At 58.6% G+C, this 18,157-nt stretch overlaps 6 protein-coding genes across 6 annotated transcripts; 2 read left to right on the top strand and 4 right to left on the bottom strand.

The window, feature by feature from the left end:
* Positions 1-2,473: 2,473 nt before the first annotated feature.
* On the bottom strand, positions 2,474-3,731 carry JDV02_009130 (uncharacterized protein; the record flags this gene model as incomplete). Its single annotated transcript, XM_047990772.1, has 1 exon — positions 2,474-3,731. The coding sequence occupies one exon, from the start codon at positions 3,729-3,731 to the stop codon at positions 2,475-2,477; it is 1,257 nt and encodes a 418-aa protein (XP_047846781.1). The 3' UTR covers position 2,474.
* A 927-nt stretch (positions 3,732-4,658) lies between these two features.
* JDV02_009129 (uncharacterized protein) lies at positions 4,659-6,448 on the bottom strand. The gene is made up of 3 exons (XM_047990771.1): positions 5,674-6,448; positions 4,793-5,547; positions 4,659-4,725 (listed from the first exon to the last, which is right to left on the bottom strand). The coding sequence occupies exons 1-2, from the start codon at positions 6,323-6,325 to the stop codon at positions 4,874-4,876; spliced, it is 1,326 nt and encodes a 441-aa protein (XP_047846780.1). The 5' UTR covers positions 6,326-6,448; the 3' UTR covers positions 4,659-4,725; positions 4,793-4,873.
* Positions 6,449-6,708: 260 nt separating this feature from the next.
* Positions 6,709-10,095, bottom strand: SLX4 (5'-flap endonuclease). The gene has a single exon (XM_047990770.1). The coding sequence runs from the start codon at positions 9,940-9,942 to the stop codon at positions 7,195-7,197; it is 2,748 nt and encodes a 915-aa protein (XP_047846779.1). The 5' UTR covers positions 9,943-10,095; the 3' UTR covers positions 6,709-7,194.
* Positions 10,096-10,280: 185 nt separating this feature from the next.
* On the top strand, positions 10,281-11,896 carry RPS21 (40S ribosomal protein S21). The gene is made up of 3 exons (XM_047990769.1): positions 10,281-10,395; positions 10,464-10,732; positions 10,818-11,896. The coding sequence occupies exons 1-2, from the start codon at positions 10,364-10,366 to the stop codon at positions 10,693-10,695; spliced, it is 264 nt and encodes an 87-aa protein (XP_047846778.1). The 5' UTR covers positions 10,281-10,363; the 3' UTR covers positions 10,696-10,732; positions 10,818-11,896.
* PHR1 (Deoxyribodipyrimidine photo-lyase) lies at positions 11,181-13,342 on the bottom strand. Its single transcript, XM_047990768.1, has 2 exons — positions 11,854-13,342; positions 11,181-11,790 (listed from the first exon to the last, which is right to left on the bottom strand). Exons 1-2 carry the CDS (start codon positions 13,215-13,217, stop codon positions 11,244-11,246), a joined length of 1,911 nt encoding a protein of 636 aa, XP_047846777.1. The 5' UTR covers positions 13,218-13,342; the 3' UTR covers positions 11,181-11,243.
* A 1,285-nt stretch (positions 13,343-14,627) lies between these two features.
* On the top strand, positions 14,628-16,265 carry JDV02_009125 (uncharacterized protein; the record flags this gene model as incomplete). Its single annotated transcript, XM_047990767.1, has 1 exon — positions 14,628-16,265. The coding sequence occupies one exon, from the start codon at positions 14,628-14,630 to the stop codon at positions 16,263-16,265; it is 1,638 nt and encodes a 545-aa protein (XP_047846776.1).
* Positions 16,266-18,157: the final 1,892 nt, after the last annotated feature.

Here is an 18,157-nt window from a genome sequence, read left to right as displayed (position 1 = left end):
TCCTGCTCGTGGCCCCAGCCTTGTTTTTTGTTCTGGGCCCTCTCCACCCTCCCTTCCCATGTCAGTGATCCGTCTGTCAGTACCGGTGATCCGGGCGCGCGCGCCGGGGCACACTCCAGAACGCGGCCGGGGGTGGGTGGTGGGGGATGCGCGAACCTCCCCGCGCAGAATCCGGGTCTGGAGGGGTGTGTCCCTCCTCCTCCTCCTTGTAGTAGGTATTATGCCTACTGCTGGTGGGAGTGGGATATGTACGTACAAAGTACCAGATACACGCTTCTTTGCCCTGCCGGCTCCGACACCAGCCAGCCGGAGGGACGGCCGTCCGTTGGCACGGCGTATTTTTGCGGGACGCCGCCGCCGCCGCCGCCTGCCCGCCCGCCCGCCGTCGGTCCGTCCGTGTCTGTCTGTCCGTCTAACTATCCAGGCGTAGGAGTCTGGGCAGCAGCAGCAGCAGCAGCAGCAGCAGTAGCAGCACAAGCAGGTGGGTAATAGTATGTCCCGGGAACAAAGCGAGCACATGTACTTTTGTACTTTGGTCAAAGAAAATTAAGAATGAAAGCGGGATAAAACAAAAAACGAATTGGGCGCCCCTCCCCCCAAACAAACCGACGGACGGACAGGACAGCCGCGGGGCGAGGCGTCGAGCGCGCGCCCCCACATGATTTTTGGAGAAAACTTGCGCATATGTGCGCAACGCACATGGAAGGGAGGGGGGGCCGGCGGGACGCTGCATCGTGGTGCCGCTCCCATGCCCATGCGGTTCACATCCCTGCCCATCCTATCCCATCCCATCCCATCCCATCCCAACCATGCTGCCAGTGCGCGCGCGTGGCGGCGACTCACGGTCGGCAGGGGAGACAAGAGGCCGGTGTGTAAAATAAAAGGCTTGGGTTAAGCTTGAATATTGGGCGCTAGGGCTGGCGTTTACGTTGGTTAGCCGGCTGGTCGTCATTTGCTTTTTGAGCGGGTTTTCTCGGGAAGGGGGATTCTGTTCGAGATGCCCCTGGTAGGTAGGTAGGTGACCTTGAGGGCTGTGTGTGGTGTCAGGGACGGCGTGGATGGCAGCGGCAAGATGAGGGTACATGTCACAGTGCATGTGGTTAATCCGGACTTTGAAGGCAATTTGGGTTGGTGAAATGGCGGTTCCTGACGCGCGACGTTTGTTGTAGGATACTGACCGGTGGCGTATGTTACCATGGGGGAACAGACTTGCAGCAAACTAGGCAAGTTTGCGCAAGTGGCTGGAGAGGGATGGTCCCTGAAGAACCTGGGCACGATATTAATTCGGCACGGTTCCTACGACTACCAAGTATAAGGCGGCAGCATGTACTGTTCGGTACAGGCACAGGATTAATCAAGCCGTGGGACGTGCGAGAGAGGCTGGGGCCCCATTAGACCAGGCGGCTACGCCATCATCACTACCAAGGTACATACTAACGTTAGTATGGATATACGAAGTACGAAGTAACTGGTCTGCATAAGATGACGAAAGAGTCGGCATTGACTGACAGATTGCCAGGGCAGCAAGACGTCACTCGGCTGTTTCGCCCGGCTCTCGCCAGGCGTCGGCTACCCTGACCGGGAACATCATCGAGCCGACATCGCACGGGGATATGCTACATCCGTAGCACACAGTACCTGACAGTAGGAGTCCTCGAGCGTTGTACAAAATACTCTTTTCGACTAAATAAGTCAGTGGCTTTGAGCAACCACATTAGTGGAGCGAAGGAGACGGAGACTCCTCACCGCCTGGCGTGGTTGTGCCGGCTTTTGTGTGCGCGGGCGTGAAAAAGACATACCCTATAGCAACCGTCCATTTCGCGTCATCGCGTTTCTCGACGCAGTCTTGGTCTGGGGCCTGCTCCGAAATCATGGGCAGTAGTTTCAAGTCTAAACGTCGTTCAGCCATGAGGGGAGCGGTTTATCGCGAGTTGTAAAATTGGCAAGTCACCTACGAAGTAGTTCGAGGAATCCACGCTTTGGCTTCGTGACTTGGGTCCAGCGGACCAGTAAGTAGAATTCTTGACGTTTATTGATCGTAACCTCAACAGACAACGCGCATCTTTACACACAGATAAATTGAGAGTACTTTTTGACGATGGAGGGTTTCCAAGGGCGAATTGTCGCCAGTCCGGCTTACGAATGCACAGGCTCTCGCTTGGCACGGAACTGACTAGATGCCTGGCCTCACATCAAATGCAAGGATCACCAGCGCATCAACTACGACACAACCGCTCGCACAACGCCCTCGCAAAGTGGCATTGCATCACGGTGTATAACAAGTCTTGGAAATGGAATGAAAAAGAAAGGGCGAACCCGCGCCCGTCTTTGAATTGTCTTCGCAAAGCAAACCCTTGCCTTGCCTGTTGCTGTCTTTCCTCCCTCCCCCTCCCCCCATTCCCCCCCTCTCTCTCCTTTCCTTCGTCCCTCCCCTTCCTCCCCTTCCTCCCCTTCCTCCCTCCTCCCCCCGTCCCTCACTCCTCGGCCTTGAAGGCCTTCTTTCCAGCCTCGCGCTCTTGCACGAGCGCGTCCCACACCTCGGCGGGCACGGGCACGCCGTGCCGCTGCGCGGCTGCCACCCAGCGGCGGACCCGCGAGATCTGCGCCGACTGCTTTCGGCGGTACGCCCGGACGTTGCGCTTCCAGGCCTCGTTCTTCTCGTCCTTGGTGCGCAGCTGCTGCACCTCGGCCTCGAGGGCCTCGACCCGCGCCACGAGGGCGGCGATGTCGGCACGCGGCTTGTTGACGCTGCCGGGCTTGCGCCCGCGCCGCTTGGGGCCGCTGGTGGTGGTGGTGTTGTCGTCGGCCTCTGCTGTCTCCACGGTGGGAGCGGCGGCGGTGGCGGCGGTGGTGGAGGGCATGGCCTTGGTGCTCCTCTTCTGGCGCTTGGGGGCTGCGCCGGCGGTGCGGTTGGGTGCGGCTTCAGGGAGCCGCTTGCGCTTCTTGGGCTCGGTGGCAGGCGCGGCAGTGGTGGTGGTGGTAGTGGTATTGGCAGCAGGCATGGCAGGCCGCTCTTCCTCCTCGGATGGCTCGCGCTTGATTCTCTGCGCGGCAGGGGGGCTCTCAGGGGGAGCCGACGTGGCGGTCTCCTTGGGGGTGGTGGTGGTGGTGGTGGTGGTGTTTTTGGTGGTGGCCCGGGGAGCAGGGGCAGACTTGTTGGCGGGCTTCGCCGACGCAGAGCGAGTCTGAACGGGCATTGTTGCGACGGCGGGTTGGACAGGTGTAGTGACTGATGCAGAAGAAGATTGAAGTAGCTGTTCCGCCGTGTCGTCCTGTGAATCGACGGCCGCTGTGGCTGCTGCGTCGCTGGCGCTGGCAAGAGTGGACTCGGCGTTGGGAAGCTTGTAGCTCTCCTTGAAGTCGAGGCCGTTGAGGTCTGCGCTTGGGTACTTGCCGAGGACGGCCTTGATAAACTTCTTGCTGCTATGTACGCGCCCCTTGAAGATTGTGCTCAACGCGCAGAAGTGTGCCCACGTCACAGTCTCGGCGGTGGCGCTGCGTGCGAGGCAATGTGAAGAGACTTTTTTGTTCGTGGAGCCGCTGACGGTGGCTTTGTCGATGATGGATGAGAACCAGGCTGACTTGGACTCGTCGTCCCAGGTTGTGCTGTGCGATTGGTATACTTCCCGAAGCTCTCGATGGAGTTGTTTATCGCAGTCTCTCTGGTGCAGGCAAGGAGGGTAGTGCAATGGAGGTGGAGGGAACGACGGCTCGGACGACGGGGCAGACATGCTGTATTTATAGTCGAATCTTGTCGCTGGGTGATTGAGGCGTGCAATTGTGTTGAGGTTGATGAATAGAGAGCAATTGTTGTCGATGTATAATAGAGTATATGGTGGCCGGACAATGAGCGAAAGGTGCGATAATATGAACTAGGCGGCGCGACTGTGGTATAATGCAAACGGGACAGACTAGCGCGGAGGGCGAGAGTGATTGCCAGGCGCACAATAGGAGGCCGTGAGCGCAATGCTTTAACAATGAGGTTAAGCTAGTCCCAAGGCAGTCTTCTTCAACGATTGGAACAACTGCGTTGTGTGTGCCGCTTGTGGGTTATTGATGAGTGGCTGATGGGATAGATGAGCAGCAAAGGCGGGTGTTGTGTGCTTGTATATGTGTGCGTGCTAATGCGTGAGAAGGAAGAGAGCTTGATAGGTGTGAAGGAATTAAGCTCATGAGGCTCATAGGCAGCGGTTTACGTAGTTGTTCGTCTTGTTGCTGAAGAAAGAAGACGAAGAAAATGAAGAAGGCAGGAAGAGGGCAGTGACCCTGACCTGGCAGCAATGTGCTTCCAAGAAGAGGAGAACCAGAGGAGAAACTCCGTGTTGCAGAGGCGCGTTGATGAACAGCCAGGCGTTGCGTTGCCCCGTCAGCGATGCGTACAGAGCGATGTGAGGGCAGACACAGCCGCTCGCGAAGATGACATGCAGTGCCGTGTGCTTACATTGGGGAATTGGCCTCTGCCCATCCATCTGCCGAGGGAAAATGTCGCCTTTGTCTGACCAGGAGAGACGAGTGTTCCGTTGAGGCGGGATAGGAGGAGCAAGCGGAGGGCGAGGAGGCGACGACGGATCACGATGACTTAGTTCTTCGTAGCAGACGACTCATATTCCCTCAGCGTGGCGATCGCAGATTTTATGAGACTGGATGGTTCTTGTCAGGTAGCACGACGAGGAAATGAATACATGGCTTGCGCTCGATGCTGGTGCTAAGTGCTTCATACAAGTACTACACTGCTCAGTACTAAGCCAGCCGGCTGACGATCTCTTGTCCAAGCATGGCAGGAGTCGCTTACCATGTACAGGCAGAGTGGCCTCATCGCCCGTGAGTCTAAGCTCAAGGAATCGGGTCCGAACGCACATCGAGCTCACCGTCTCTATAATCTGGAACGCTGCCCGCCTTCTCCTTGCTCCCTTCCCTCCTCCTCCACGTCCCTGAGCACATCCTCCCTCAGCCTCACCTCGACCTCCCTCGCGCCGCCGGCCCCAAACCTGACGAACATGACCCTCTCCCAGTCACCACCGCGACGACCGTTCTTCTCCTCCTCCTCCTTGCCCGCCAGTTCCGGGCCGGGCTTATCCAGCCCGAGGATGACGCGCCCGTCGGCCGTGGTCGCCCTGAAGTGGTACGGGCAAATGACCTTGTCGGCCCAGGCGATGGCAGCCGTCGGGTGCGCGCGGCCGGCGTCCGTGTCCGCCGTGGGCACGCGGCGCAGGAACGCGCGCAGCTTCTTGCGCTGCGCGGTGAAGTGCAGGGGCCCCTCCTCGAGCGACGCCGTGCCCCCCGTGAGGAAGCGGCTCAGCATGTACAGCAAAAAGTGCTGCGGTGGGAAGACGATGACGGAGCCCGCGCGCGCGCGCTCCAGCCAGGCCGTCGCGGGGGCGAACTGCGCGGCCGTGTGCTCGACACCCCCGTCGGCTGTGGGGATGAACATCTCGGACGGGACCTTGGTGCGCGATATCGGCAGCATGTAGACGTACATTTGCGTGGTGAAGCGCTTGGGCGGGCCGTTGACGGGGGTGATCCATCTCGTAAACGGGATGAGGCCGGCTGCGGGTTTTTCGTCGTGTTAGTTGGGATCACGGTTCAGTCTCGAGATGGACCAGCGGGGAAGATTAAGAGGAGGAGGAGGAGGAGGAGGAGGAAAGAGGAAAAGAAAAGGGCAACAATACGCACTCGTGTCGGGCTCTCCGCCAAGCGACCTCACCCACTCGACAAAGTTGACCTCGTTCGCGTGGACCTTCTTGCGCATCTCATCGCGCTGTGCGGGCGGCAGCTCAATGAGCGCGCCGTCCTTCTTGGCCAGCAGGATGCCCGTCTCCTCGAAGCACTCCCTCACGGCGCCGAGCCTGTACGCGGGGCCGTCGCGGTGGCGAGCCGGGTCGCCGACGGGGGGCACCTCGCCGTCGTGGAAGGCGTCGAGGTTGCCGCCGGGGAAGACGTGCGCCGAGGCAAACGTCGACGAGGACTTTACTCGGTGCAGCAGCAGCACCTCGTTTGTGGGCGAGAGGAGGACGACGGACGAGCTGGGCCGCGGCTCGAGCCGCGGCTTCGAAGACGACGACGACGATGACGAGGAAGAGGACGCGGCGCGCCGCTGCTGCGGTTGGGCGTCAGGTGCCATGACGGCGGTGGCACAAGCAAATGCGAAGGGCCGGCCTGGTGAGCGGGACGACGAGCTCGGCGGTGAGAAGCGCGAGGTGTTTGGCGCTGCGGCAGCGGTGATGCTGCGACAGAGGAATCGACGGGCTGGAGGGAGACGAGTCGATGCTAGACAAGAGATATTCGGCAGACGATGCCTCAGCGCGCGAGGGACTACAGAGGACATGGCAGCGGACAGCTTTTTGCCCTCCCGTTCCCCCCCCTTTACGGCGTCGGCGCCTTAGCTCGGGGTATCTCTACGACCTGAGGGCCGAATGGTCGTTGACCGTGGGCCGATGGAGCGGGCGGGCGTGGGCATTGATTGAGCCGAGGTCCCGCGGGGGATGGAGGCGCGAGTCGCACTAACATATTGGGGGGGGGGCTTTCCATCACTTGCAGGAACGACCTGCCGGCACTGCAGGCAAGTCTCCAGAGCACATGGCATTTCTTTTCGTCAATGGGGCTGGGGTCGGATGAGTGTGGGTAAATGTGGGGGGGGATCAACTGCCGCGGTGGAGTTTGCGAATCTTGGTACTAGTCGGAACGATGCCATCACGAACTGCTACTACAGTCTGTCGCGCACTTCTCTCAACACACAAGTACGAAGTAGAGCCCCTCTCTAAGGAACGGAACAGATGGTTACGAGTCACGGGCTAAGCCTCCATCTAGAGCTCGGCTGCACTTTCTTTCTGGCCGACAATAAAGCATGTTCCCCGCCGAAACCGTGTTCGTGAAAGCTCGTCCTCCGACCGCTAGAATGGTAGACCAATTCAAAAGATCACGACGTGCATCGAGGCGGCATTGGCTCGTGACCCGTTTTGTTGAAGCGATAATGCCTGACCTTGGGTGCAAAGCAAACACGACATGACAGACTTCCTCGCGTCACAGAGTCTTGTTGTCGTGCTTGTGATTGACAACAAGGTGGAGACACGGAGAGATATCCTGCAAACGCGCCCAGCGCAATGACTGCGCGGGCCCAAGTCCAGCCATGATAAACAAAACCAATGCAGCCCCTCGAAAACGCCGTCGCTCGCTATACAATGTCGACTGCTATCCTCAATATCGCTTCCTCTCCTTGCCTCGTAGGTTCACCTTCCAGAGGCAACAGATGCTCTTCGACTCGCACCACGTCTTGACCTCGGCGCCGCTCACTTCGCCGTCGTATCCAACTCTCGTCAGTTGCCCACAATTCAGCCACGCCGTCAGGTCTTCGATGACGATGGGATCGTAGAGCAACATCTTCTCATGCCACGAAGGGTTCGCCGGGTCTGTGGTCCTGGGTGCCGTAGTCACCGCTTTCGTCACGTACGAGAACAGTTCCGTTTGCTGGTCCGTCGGCGATATTGTTAGTGACAGCTCCGTCTCCTCGTCAATGGAGAGGATGAGGTCGACCGGTTGCGGCGGCGAAAACATCGCGCCCGGCGACGACGACGGTGTGTCTGACGAGTCGACGCCCGCATCGGCTTCGGAATCGGGTATTTCGATGACCGTCCGTTTCGAGGCTCCCTTTGGAGTGAAAGGCCCGCTGTCAGAACCTTTTCTCGGTCGACCTCGACGTCTCTTTGGTGTTGCTTGTGGCTGGGCAGATGGCGGCGGTTCCTGCATTGGCTGCTCCGGGCTGCTGGTCTTTCGTGGACGACCGCGACCGCGCTTCTCCGGTGTTACCACAGCTTTAAACGCACTGCTGCCGCCTGCCGTTGGCGTTTTTGCAACGCATCTGGGTGAGCCCTTCGATGTGGTAGAGGCTAGCCTCGTTGCACCCGGCTGCCCATGTGTGCCAGGGCGCCAGCATTGTTGCAAAAGGGCTATCATCGCCCCTCGCTTCTTGACCGGCCTGAACCCATATTGTGCAAGCTGATTTGCTAGCTGTGCGTCACTCAGGTTATCATATGACGGGGGTCGCTCCGCCTCTCCTGCTTCCATCGCTGCAGTAGTCGTCTTAGTGATGACGTGAGTGATGCTGCCCGTTTGACCGCGCGCTAACTCTTGAGGCGCGCGAAGCGCTTCTTCTTCAGCATCACCAGAAGACTGACTTCTCGATGATTGATGCGAGATATCTATAACCTCAACCGGCTTCTTGACAAGGGCGGGCAATATGTCCGATAGTGTGAGAAACGAATCGTCATCCATGGCCATATTATTGTCTGTAGGCGCTGCTGGCAATGGAGGCAAATCAACTGGCCTCTCATCGCCTTTGATGTATCCAAAAGGATCTTCCTCCGTAGCGCCCCCCGGTAATCGTTGGGAACCGTTGACTAGATTCAGAACTTCAACGTCAAACAGGTCGCCGTCTGCGTCCCGTGCAGCCGCGTCCCACAACGATTGATGTTTTTCTGCCGGCTCAATGGCATCGCTGTTCAAGGGGGTAACGAAATCCACATGGTCTAGATGGTTGGTGCTCTTCATGGCAGTTTGCAGGTCGCGCAGCAGCGACGGCGACTGCTCTCTGGCCAGCTGGCTCGATGTGCCGAACACAAAGTCCTGACCGGCCACCTGTTTCAAAGCGGTCCCTGGCGACAAGAGAATCGGCTTAGGAGGCGGTGGCTTTTTCTTCGATGACTTTGGTGCTCTCTTGCGCGGCTTTGCCTTCGCCTTGCCCTTGCTATCGACCGCCTTAGACGGCTCACCATTGGCCTTGGCTTCCACGGCGGCTGGTGGCTCGGGTTGGGTGAGTGGCCGGTATGCAGCAGTTGCTAGTGCCGTGATTGTCCGGGGCTTCTTCTTTGGAGCTTTTTGCTTGACCGGCGACACTGTCGGCGGCTCAGCCTCAGAGGCGGCCTGCGCCGGTGCCGAGACGAATTCTAGTAGCTTTCGTTTCTTGAGGAAGCCCGACTCTTCCTCTGATGTTGAGTTTGCCAGTTGCTGGGCAATTTCTTCGCATTTGAAAGTCGCAAGCAGACTGCCAAAAGACAAGTCTTTTGGCACGCCAGACTGTGAGCCATGCGTAGTCCCTTCCAATGAAGGGGAGTCGGAATCCAATACAATCTGAGTGGTCTTGGCTGGCGGCGTCCAGTCCAGCCGACGACCCATGGCTTGCTCAAGCTGTAAGGGTTCGTCATCGGCTTGCCGGCAAACAGCCTTTGACTTGGTCTTCGCCTTCGATCTCGACTTGGATGTCTTCCTTGCATCGCCTTGCATGTCGGCGGGTTGCTCAACCGCTTCTAGTCTCCCTTGAACCTGAATGGTTTCGGGAGCCTCGTCCAGCAACTCAACAATCGGTACTGGCCTTACAGACTCCGTACCTTTGTCAACAATAAAGAAGGGGCTAGTCTTCCTGCCATCGTCCTGGGACGACGTCACCTCAGTGCCCGACTTGGATAGCTGGATAATTGGTGGACTGGCCCTTTCTTTTGATGGAGACTTGTACTTTTTCCAAGGATGGGATTTGCTTGGCGATTCAGGCCCATTCAATTGGGCCATCTCAGCAACGACCGCTGTTGGCTTTGGCTGCTTTCGTCGCCGCGGTTTTCTGGTCTTCGGCGCCGTCTCTGTCGGTTTTGCAGTTGCGACCAGTGTGTCGGCATCCTCGACTTCCTCCGGCGCAGGAGCCCTTACCGCAGAGCCCGATTTCGCCACGGCATCGGCCTGCTGCAAGGACCTCCACAGGCAGCCGGCGCTGGTGAAGGCAGTCGGCGCATCGTCCGGGATGGGCGCTGCTTTACTACCACTGCGTAGAGGCGGTCGTCTCGGTTTCTGCGAAGCCAGCTCCTGTATGGACGGCAGACCTGGCGACGAGGACATTGTCTCATAAAGGCGCCTCCGCTCACGGGTCGGGGACGAGAGGAACACATCGGGGGACGCCATGGCGCGAACCCCTAATCTCTGAGAGCGCAAAGCGCATCTCAGACAACCGATGGACCGCAGGGTGGATTCTCGTCGGGCTGCTGTCCAAGGGGGCGGTGCATGGGCGACGGGCGGCAAACACTTTGGAGTTACGACAACGACGGGTGGCGTTACGATGCGATGTTGGCGATGTTGGCGATGGGGCCTGAGTGGAGCGTGTCGGTCATAGCGCGGCCTTGACAGCACGCCCCACGACCGGCTCGCGTAGTCACATGATGAGTCACCTGACGCACAAAAGCCCTCCCCGCCCCACGAAATTGTCCGGCCGGGTCAAATTTCGCGGTAGGTTTTGCAGCCATCCCACCAAGCGTTTTCGACGACCGCAACGCACGCTCGACAACCACTTCAACTCACCACACATCACCCCTCCAACACCGTCAAGATGGAGAACGACCGTGGCGAGATCGTCGATCTGTAAGCAGCCTACGCGAACCTGTTTTCCCTCGGCCGAACCGAATTGCTGATATCCCGCCCTCTCACAGCTACGTCCCCCGCAAGTGCAGCGCGACCAACCGCATCATTAAGGCCAAGGACCACGGCTCTGTCCAGATTTCCATCGCCAAGGTTGACGAGAACGGCCGTGCCATCACCGGCGAGAACCAGGTCTACGCCCTGTGCGGCTTCATCCGCGCCATGGGTGAGAGCGACGACGCCCTGAACCGCCTCGCCCAGCGCGACGGCCTGGTGAAGAGCGTCTGGAGCGCCCAGCGATAAATCGGCTGTGCGGATATGAGGGGAGGTTGAGGAAGAGGTACATTCATAATCCAGCCCGCCAGCGGAGACGACGAACAGCCGCGGAGAGATGACAGGCGACGACGATTCTGACCGGCGTCCAGGATTTTGGCTCGGGCATGAAAAAAAAAAGGCATGCGTGGATCTAGAGTTGGCTGCATCTAGCAACATCCAATTCGAGGCGTTTGGGCTCGATTTCGAGACAAGCTGAACCGTTCCCAATTTCTTTGCGACCCTGTTCCGAAGTGACGAGCGAAGGACGTGATATGCTGTACGCCGGCTAGCAAAAGGCTCCCAGGACTCAGCCCCTACGTGGGTCGCTTCTTTGACCTGGGAGTCAGGGCCACTTCGATGGTCCCCGTGCCGCAGATAGAGTGGCCTTCAAAAAGCCGTGGCGGTTGAGCTTCTCGTCATGGTACAGATACGGGTCAAACATTACGCAGTGCTCACATATGAAACACAACTTTTGCTCTACTAATAACACAGCTAGGTGCAACAAAGGCCTGCGCCCGATCGGACCCCAGCGAACCTCACATGCCACTCTCGATGCCTTCTTTGTACGCACTCAGCGCCCGTTCACGGACTTGCTTGTGCTCGACGACCGGCTCCGGGTATCCCTTCTTCTTGGCCTTGTTCCCCGCGCCACGCCCATACGGATCGTGAATCTCCTTGTCGTCAAGTTCCCTGAGTTCAGGAACCCATTTGCGAATATACTCGCCCGAGGGGTCGAACTTTTCGCTCTGCAGCAGCGGGTTAAAGATGCGAAAGTACGGCTGCGGGTCGACTCCGACGCTGGCACTGAAGCCCCAGCCGCCGTTGTTGCTGGCAAAGTCGCCGTCGACGAGGTGCTCCATAAAGTACCGCTCGCCTTTCCGCCAATCGATGAGCAGGTCCTTGGACAGGAACGATGCGACAATCATGCGACAGCGGTTGTGCATGTAGCCTACATGGTTGAGTTGGCGCATGGCGGCGTCGACAATAGGGAAGCCCGTCCGTCCTTCGCACCACCGCTGGAAGTGGTCCTCATCGTAGGACCACGAGATGTTGGAATACTCTGGCTTGAACGGTTTGTTCATGCTTCTCATTGTCAGCGTCTCTATAGCGAGAATGTAGGGGTGGGCTCTTGGGCGCCTTCCTCACCAGACATATGGCCAATGGACCAGGACGTGCTTGTAAAAGTCACGCCATGCAACCTCGCTAATCCACGTCTGGATCCCCTCGATGCCCCCGTCCAACTTCTTGGTCTTGTTCCTGTTACGCGCCGTGCGAACACAGGTCCTCGCGCTGATTGTGCCGCTGGACAGGTGCACCGACAGACTAGAGGTGCCGTCGTCGGCCGGAATGTTTCTCTTGTCCTTGTACTTGCCAATTTTCTCCTCGCAGAACTTGTTGAGCCTGTCCATGGCCGCATGCTCACCGCAGGGCCAAAGCGCGCGAAACCGCTTCTTCTCCTCCTGGCTCAGCTGCTTGTTCTTGGGGGCGTCGGGCACCTGGCAGTCAAACAGCTTCTTGAACTTCGTGCGAGCGCTATCTGGGTTCTTGGCCGGCGGCTCGAAGAGCTCCAGCAGGTCAAGGTTGTCGTGGATATGCGCAACCCATGAGCGGAACCAGGGTGAGTAGACGGCGTACTGGTTCCCCGAGCCGCTGCGCAGCTGGCCGGGCGGCACGACACAGCTGTCGTGGACGACCTCGAAGGCCTTGCCGTTCTCGGACAAGTCGTGCACCATGTGAGCCTCCCGTCGCAGCTCGTCGACCTCGTACTCCATGTTGGCGAAGAGATGGCTCGCGCCCCACTCCTCCATGAGCTCGAGGACGCGATTGGGAATCTTGTTCCTCTTCTCGACCGTCTCGACGTAGAGTGGAATGTCGAGCTTGGCGAGATCTTCCTGAAGCACCTGCAGGGTGCGCAGCATAAAGTCGACCCGCACCGGCGACCTTAGATGGGCCTCGTAGTCCTGCGGGCTGACGATATAGAGGCAAATGAGCGGCACGCCCGCCTCCTTGGCCTTTTGGCCCGCCAGGGCCAGGGCCCTGTTGTCGGCGCAGCGGAGGTCCATCTTGAACCAGTGCACGACTGCGTCCTTGACGGGGAGGGCCTTGCGCGCGCCAGCCGTCTGCTCGAGGGCGGCGACAAGGTCCTCGATGGGGCGGGGGATCTCGTCGGCGTTATAGGCGCGGGCGCGGGCGTTGCTCATCTCGGGTGGGTAGTACTTGCGCAGGACGATGCCGTGCTTCTCGGCCTCGTCGGCGAAGGGGTGCGGCTGGCGCAGGTCCTTGCCGCCGCCACCGCTGCCGGTCTTGGTGCGCTTGTTGCTGCCGTTGCCGCCGCCGTTTGCGCCTGGCGGAGAGGCAGACTTGCGCTTGGCGGCTTTTTTAGGAGGCATGGTGACGAAAGTTGTTGTTGTTGATGCGTAGAGGGGCGTCAATCGACTCAGACAGATCGTTGCGGCCAATGGTCTGGACAGCGCGATGAAGCTCGAGCGGAAGCTCACGAGCGGGCGCATAGAACGGAGAGGCGGCAGTTCAACGAGCAAGTTGCAGTAGCAAAAACGGGTGCGATCAGGCAATGCCAGATCCGCGTCTACGACAGGGAGCCAGTGTTGCAACACCCAGGCCAGGGCACGCGTAGTCTTTCTTTTTTTGAGTGGACAGCTAACTACCGGTCGCGTCGATGATGACATTTGGTGGGCGGACGGCCGATGTGCCGTGCGTCATGAGGGTCGCAGAGATCGGGAGTTGGACGCCACTCGATGGATCCCGTCTGGCATTTCGCTGCCAAGCTTTAAGACACAGGTACAACTTACTTCATACATAAATAGGCTATAGGAGCTCGCCGAGATGGGATGCCGCCGCAGGCATGCAGGTCTCGCCCTCACACCGGGTAGATTTTTATTCATGGTCATCCATCTGCGTTCTGCCATTGCCTCACAATGCGCCTCCGAGACTGGGTGGGACGCCCAACGACTTTACTCTACAGCGGCTCGCCGAGACGGCGTCGAAGCTGTTTGGGCGCTGGTCCGTAACAAGCTTCTCATACAATGCCTGAGATGCCAGTCTTAAACAGAAACGTGAAAGAGGGGAATTTTTGCTGTCATGATTTTCTCACCTGAACTGAACATGCATGCAGCTGAGCGCTGTCGTTTTGAGGCTCGGTTGCTGCTGCCGACTGACTGCGACTGGGTACCTAGCAAGGGAAGATACGCGGGTTTGGTTGGGTGGCGCCTGCGATGCGAGGTACCTATTGGGGCACCTGAAGCTTCAGCCAATGATATGGCTTTCACCGTCGACCAGCTTCCTCCAGAGCTTGCAGGCTGCCGTTGCTGCCTGCCTTGCTCAACCACACGTCACTCTTCTTTTTCACTGCAACATCACGACGCAGCAGTAACAAGACAGCATTCTTTCTCTGCGCCGCGTTAGCTTCACGGCTCGGCGCCGCACCCTACGACAAGGCCTGATTTGATCTCATCTCAAACTGCTCCGTACGCTGGCGCCTCAGTCGACAAACGCGTGGCCGGCGCTTCGCTTACTCTGACTAGTTACCAGCCTGACGATCCTGGCCCTACGGCTGCAACGGCCCTTTGGCGGCCTCTCTGCATCAGACGAGACGGGCCACTTCCCCGTTGTGCTGCCTCGCCCACTCTTGTCGCCGTCTGACCTGCAACGGAAAGGCATGGCTGGTCGGCCTGACCCAAACGAGCTGCGGTGACACTGGACTCCCTGTGCATATCAGCAGTTTTTGCCTTCATGTTCGACGAGATAGACGCACCCTCACGGCGACACACATTCACACAGTGCCACGCCAAGTGCTTTGGACAGGCTCCGCTGCTTCTCAGGTCATACGGCCACTCATCAAACTGCGGCGAGGCTTCATATTCGAAACCGTCCACTCATCCTCCGTTCCGCAGCCCCTCGCCATGGGCGCCGGGACTGTGACGTGGAGGCCTCTGCCCCTACGGTCGGATGCCCTGCCAGTCCTGCTCGTCTCGGCAGAGATGGGCCCGGCCTCCTACACCATCCGCCTCACCGACATGGCAAATATGTGGACCGAGACTCTTGAGCGAAAGGGCATCTGCATGCGTGGTTGGAGCGAAAACACTAGCATCGACCCAAGCGATACCCCGGAAAACATGATCAAGTTTCTCACCAGTCTTCAGTCCGCCTTGGACGCGTCCCATCCCGGTCATGAGAAAACTGGCCTCAGCCTCACGCGAGGCAAGGACAGCGGAACCGCTGACTCGCTCATCCTCAATTTGACATGTGATCTGCCGGGCTTCAAACCACTAAAGTGGCCTGTCCACCTCGAAAAGTCACCATGCTCCAGCCTTGCCACGGATCTCGTGCTACCCCTTGTACAAGCGCACTACTCCAGGAAGCGCGAGGTGGAATCCCTCATTCAGACCCTCGCCCAAAAGGACGCCGTGCTCAACAAGCTGTTGGACAAGCTGGATGCCATGGGCACGGGGTTGGAACATGTGTTCACAGCCCTGTCGGGGCGCAAAAAGGTTGCGAGGGCCACCGCCCAGGACAAGGTCAAAGGCTTGGCCCCCTTCGACGAGTTCCGTTGGAAGGCGTCTCTGGACGACGATGCGGATGGGCCGGCCAACGCTGCCGAGCTGGTGGAAAGCGTTTTCGATGAATCCGGTCTCCTGTATACGGCCACCATGGCCATCGAAAAGTCTCCAGAGTTGGACAACTGGTGGCATTCTTTCTCGGGTATGTCGCAACGTACATGTCGACAAATAAGTGCCGCGCCGCCGCAGCGGGAGAGAACGCGTTCAGCGTCACACCAGTCCTCTAACGCAGCCGGCGGGGGCGGCGATGGCAACGACGAAAGCGACTTTCAGATTCAAGCTACGCCTCCTCGTCTTCGCGCCGGGGGCAGAGCCAAGGTGGCCTCTACCGCCCCAATCGACAACGACGAGTCCACCGAAAGTGACGAGGGGAGCGACGCCGACGCCGTCCAAGACAGCAATTTTCCTGCGGTCGGTACAAGGTCCTCACAGCATCATGTCACCAAAGAGGCTCCGTCGCGGCTGGGCACCATCGGCGGCAAGACTCAAAAGAAGCCATCGCACTCTCCTCCACCACCACCGGCATCGAGAGAAGCTCAACGGGCTGCATCCCCCACAGCCGATGATTCGGAGACCGCATCAGAGGCGGAAGATGATAGCAATGATACGCCTCCCCATCCTCCGAGCCCCCCAAATCCTGCGTCAACTGGTGGATTCAAGGCCCGGCTAGGCAGAATTGGCGGGAAACCGTCCAAGGCCGAGACTACAGAGAGACGACAGACACCGCCGCCGACGGACGGGGAGACCGCGGAAAACACTACGACGCCCAGAAAGACTGGCGGACTCGGCCGAATTGGCGGCGGATCCTTCACCAGAGACGACGACAAGCGTGGCAGAGACGCGACGAGCAAAAAGCAAGTGCCGGAGGAACGGCGCCGGGAGACGTCGGAAGAGCGCGCTGACCGTCGCCGCGAGGAGCTCAAGCGAGAGCTGGAAAGACAGGCCGTTGCGGGCCCGGTCAAGAAGAAGAGGCGTTTCTAACCAGGCTCTCGAGGATTTGACCTATCTTGCGAATACCAAGCCCCATCCCCTCTGCCGACGTAAAAGATTCCCTGGCATAGTATGCGAAAGCGCAGCAAGCACATTTCATACATAAGGGTACCCAGCTCCAACATTGACTGTCAACAAGTCGCTCTCTTTTCTGATGTCTCTGGCTCTCTTTTTATTTTCCTTGCTCCCTTCTTGCATGCATCTCGCTCTCTCTCTCGCTCCCGCACACACAAAAACATTACGCTTCTCATCACGACCGGACTGCCGACGCTACGACGCTCTTGTTATCTCGAGAAAGGCAAGTCTTCTATGCCTGACGTTAGCAGTGACCCCTGAGCGAGCGGACCTGCGCGACGTTCACTTCCTTACTAGCCCAAACATCGGCGCACCATGTTCATGTTCGTCTGAATCACAACACAGGCGCTGCTGCACCGTGCAACTATTGAATCACTTCTTGGACCCACATCCCTCTCGTTGAAGGGACCGCTGGCGTCTTGTACAACGTGACATGTGACTGGGTTGCGTCCTCGGGTTGCAGCGCGGGGGACACTTTTGAGGCGCCTCAACCACCACCGCAATCTGGTCCTCTGTACACCGCAACGTCAAGAACCGTTTTGTGTTGTGCAAATTACGGTGGCAACCCCATATCAGGCCTTGATGCGTTGTCGTACGAGACACCAGAGAACTCGTCAGCTTTCATGATGGTATCACGAACCCAAGGCCCATGATAAGTCATTGCTTCGACAGACAGCACCGGGCGCCTGTGACACCCGCCCACTCCGCAGGCTGTCACCACGCTGTGCGCCTGGGTATGTTGTGACAGGCACACGGCGTACGTCGCGCGAGGGCAAGACCTGGCCCGCACGATCCTGATGTGCACCGGTGAGCCGCAACGCCCGCGTCCAGATCATGACAGGTTGCGTCGCGATCTAGTGCGCCTGCCACATACGACGCATTGGGGGGTGCGAGCTACGGACTGGTCGTCGCTCGGCCATACCGTGCCCCCAAACAGGTACGAGAGTAGAACCAGAGCCTGTTATTCTTTTTGTTTGCGCGTCTTAACCCCAGCGGCAAACGCAGATGCCTGTCCAAACAGCCACGTACGCCGTGTAACCTTACCAGCAGACCAGTCAGGCGGTTTTGACGCCCTCTGCTAGGTGCTGGCATTCCATAATGTCTTATGAAGACAACCGGAAGCTTCAGGTCAGCTGGTTCAGCTTCGTTCTTCTGGCTTTGAGATGCCGCCTTGTCACATCAAAAAAGGATCGTTGTGGCGTCTCATGCCTCCAGACACACGACGTTCGTCTGGATCACAGAAAGAGCAGTGAGGATTTCACGGCACGGCCCCCAGCTTCGGGTCACACAGCACATGGCGGTTCTCATGCGACGGCCAATTGCCTAACATGCTTGGTTCAAGGGTGTCAATGGAGATCTCAACGAACAGGGGGCCCCCTCGACGCATGAGAGCCCGGGAGTGGCGTAATGACACATGCGGTGGCGCACACCGGGATCGGGTTTCTTCATCCTGCATCAAGTTGGCTTCCATATATGGAGTACCTCGCGCCTTGCTTTAACAACACGGGTTCCTCCTGTTTTGTTCTGGGGTTTCTTTTTACCCACCGGCCAGTTTGAGTTTGCCTCAACATCTTTTGTAGCCACAAGCCACAATTGAGGAGTGAGTGGCAGGCATCGAGGGGAAGCGTTGTGGCTGCCAGAGAAGGAACGTTTGAGAGGAGAACCAGGGGGGCCGCAGGGCTGCTCCCATGTGCGCATGCAAATTTCGCATTGCATAGGCAGTCACCGGCCGCGTTCATCTTCCAATAGTTCCTCGGCGTCTTTGACATCTGAGAGGCTCGAATCCTCTGCGATATTTTTCGTCGACC

The sequence above is a fragment of the Purpureocillium takamizusanense genome, chromosome 9 (assembly GCF_022605165.1).
Source record: "Purpureocillium takamizusanense chromosome 9, complete sequence".
NCBI lineage: Eukaryota > Fungi > Ascomycota > Sordariomycetes > Hypocreales > Ophiocordycipitaceae > Purpureocillium > Purpureocillium takamizusanense.
This window is presented reverse-complemented; position numbering and strand designations above follow the sequence as displayed.

Coding starts and splice junctions, on each gene's coding strand:
- RPS21 (XM_047990769.1), top strand. CDS start 10,364: ATGGAGAACGACCGTGGCGAGATCGTCGATCT. Junction 10,396..10,463: donor CGTGGCGAGATCGTCGATCT/GTAAGCAGCCTA, acceptor GCCCTCTCACAG/CTACGTCCCCCGCAAGTGCA.
- SLX4 (XM_047990770.1), bottom strand. CDS start 9,942: ATGGCGTCCCCCGATGTGTTCCTCTCGTCCCCGACCCGTGAGCGGAGG.
- PHR1 (XM_047990768.1), bottom strand. CDS start 13,217: ATGCGCCCGCTCGTGAGCTTCCGCTCGAGCTTCATCGCGCTGTCCAGA. Junction 11,791..11,853: donor GTCCATTGGCCATATGTCTG/GTGAGGAAGGCG, acceptor GACAATGAGAAG/CATGAACAAACCGTTCAAGC.
- JDV02_009129 (XM_047990771.1), bottom strand. CDS start 6,325: ATGTCCTCTGTAGTCCCTCGCGCGCTGAGGCATCGTCTGCCGAATATC. Junction 5,548..5,673: donor TGGCGGAGAGCCCGACACGA/GTGCGTATTGTT, acceptor AAAAACCCGCAG/CCGGCCTCATCCCGTTTACG.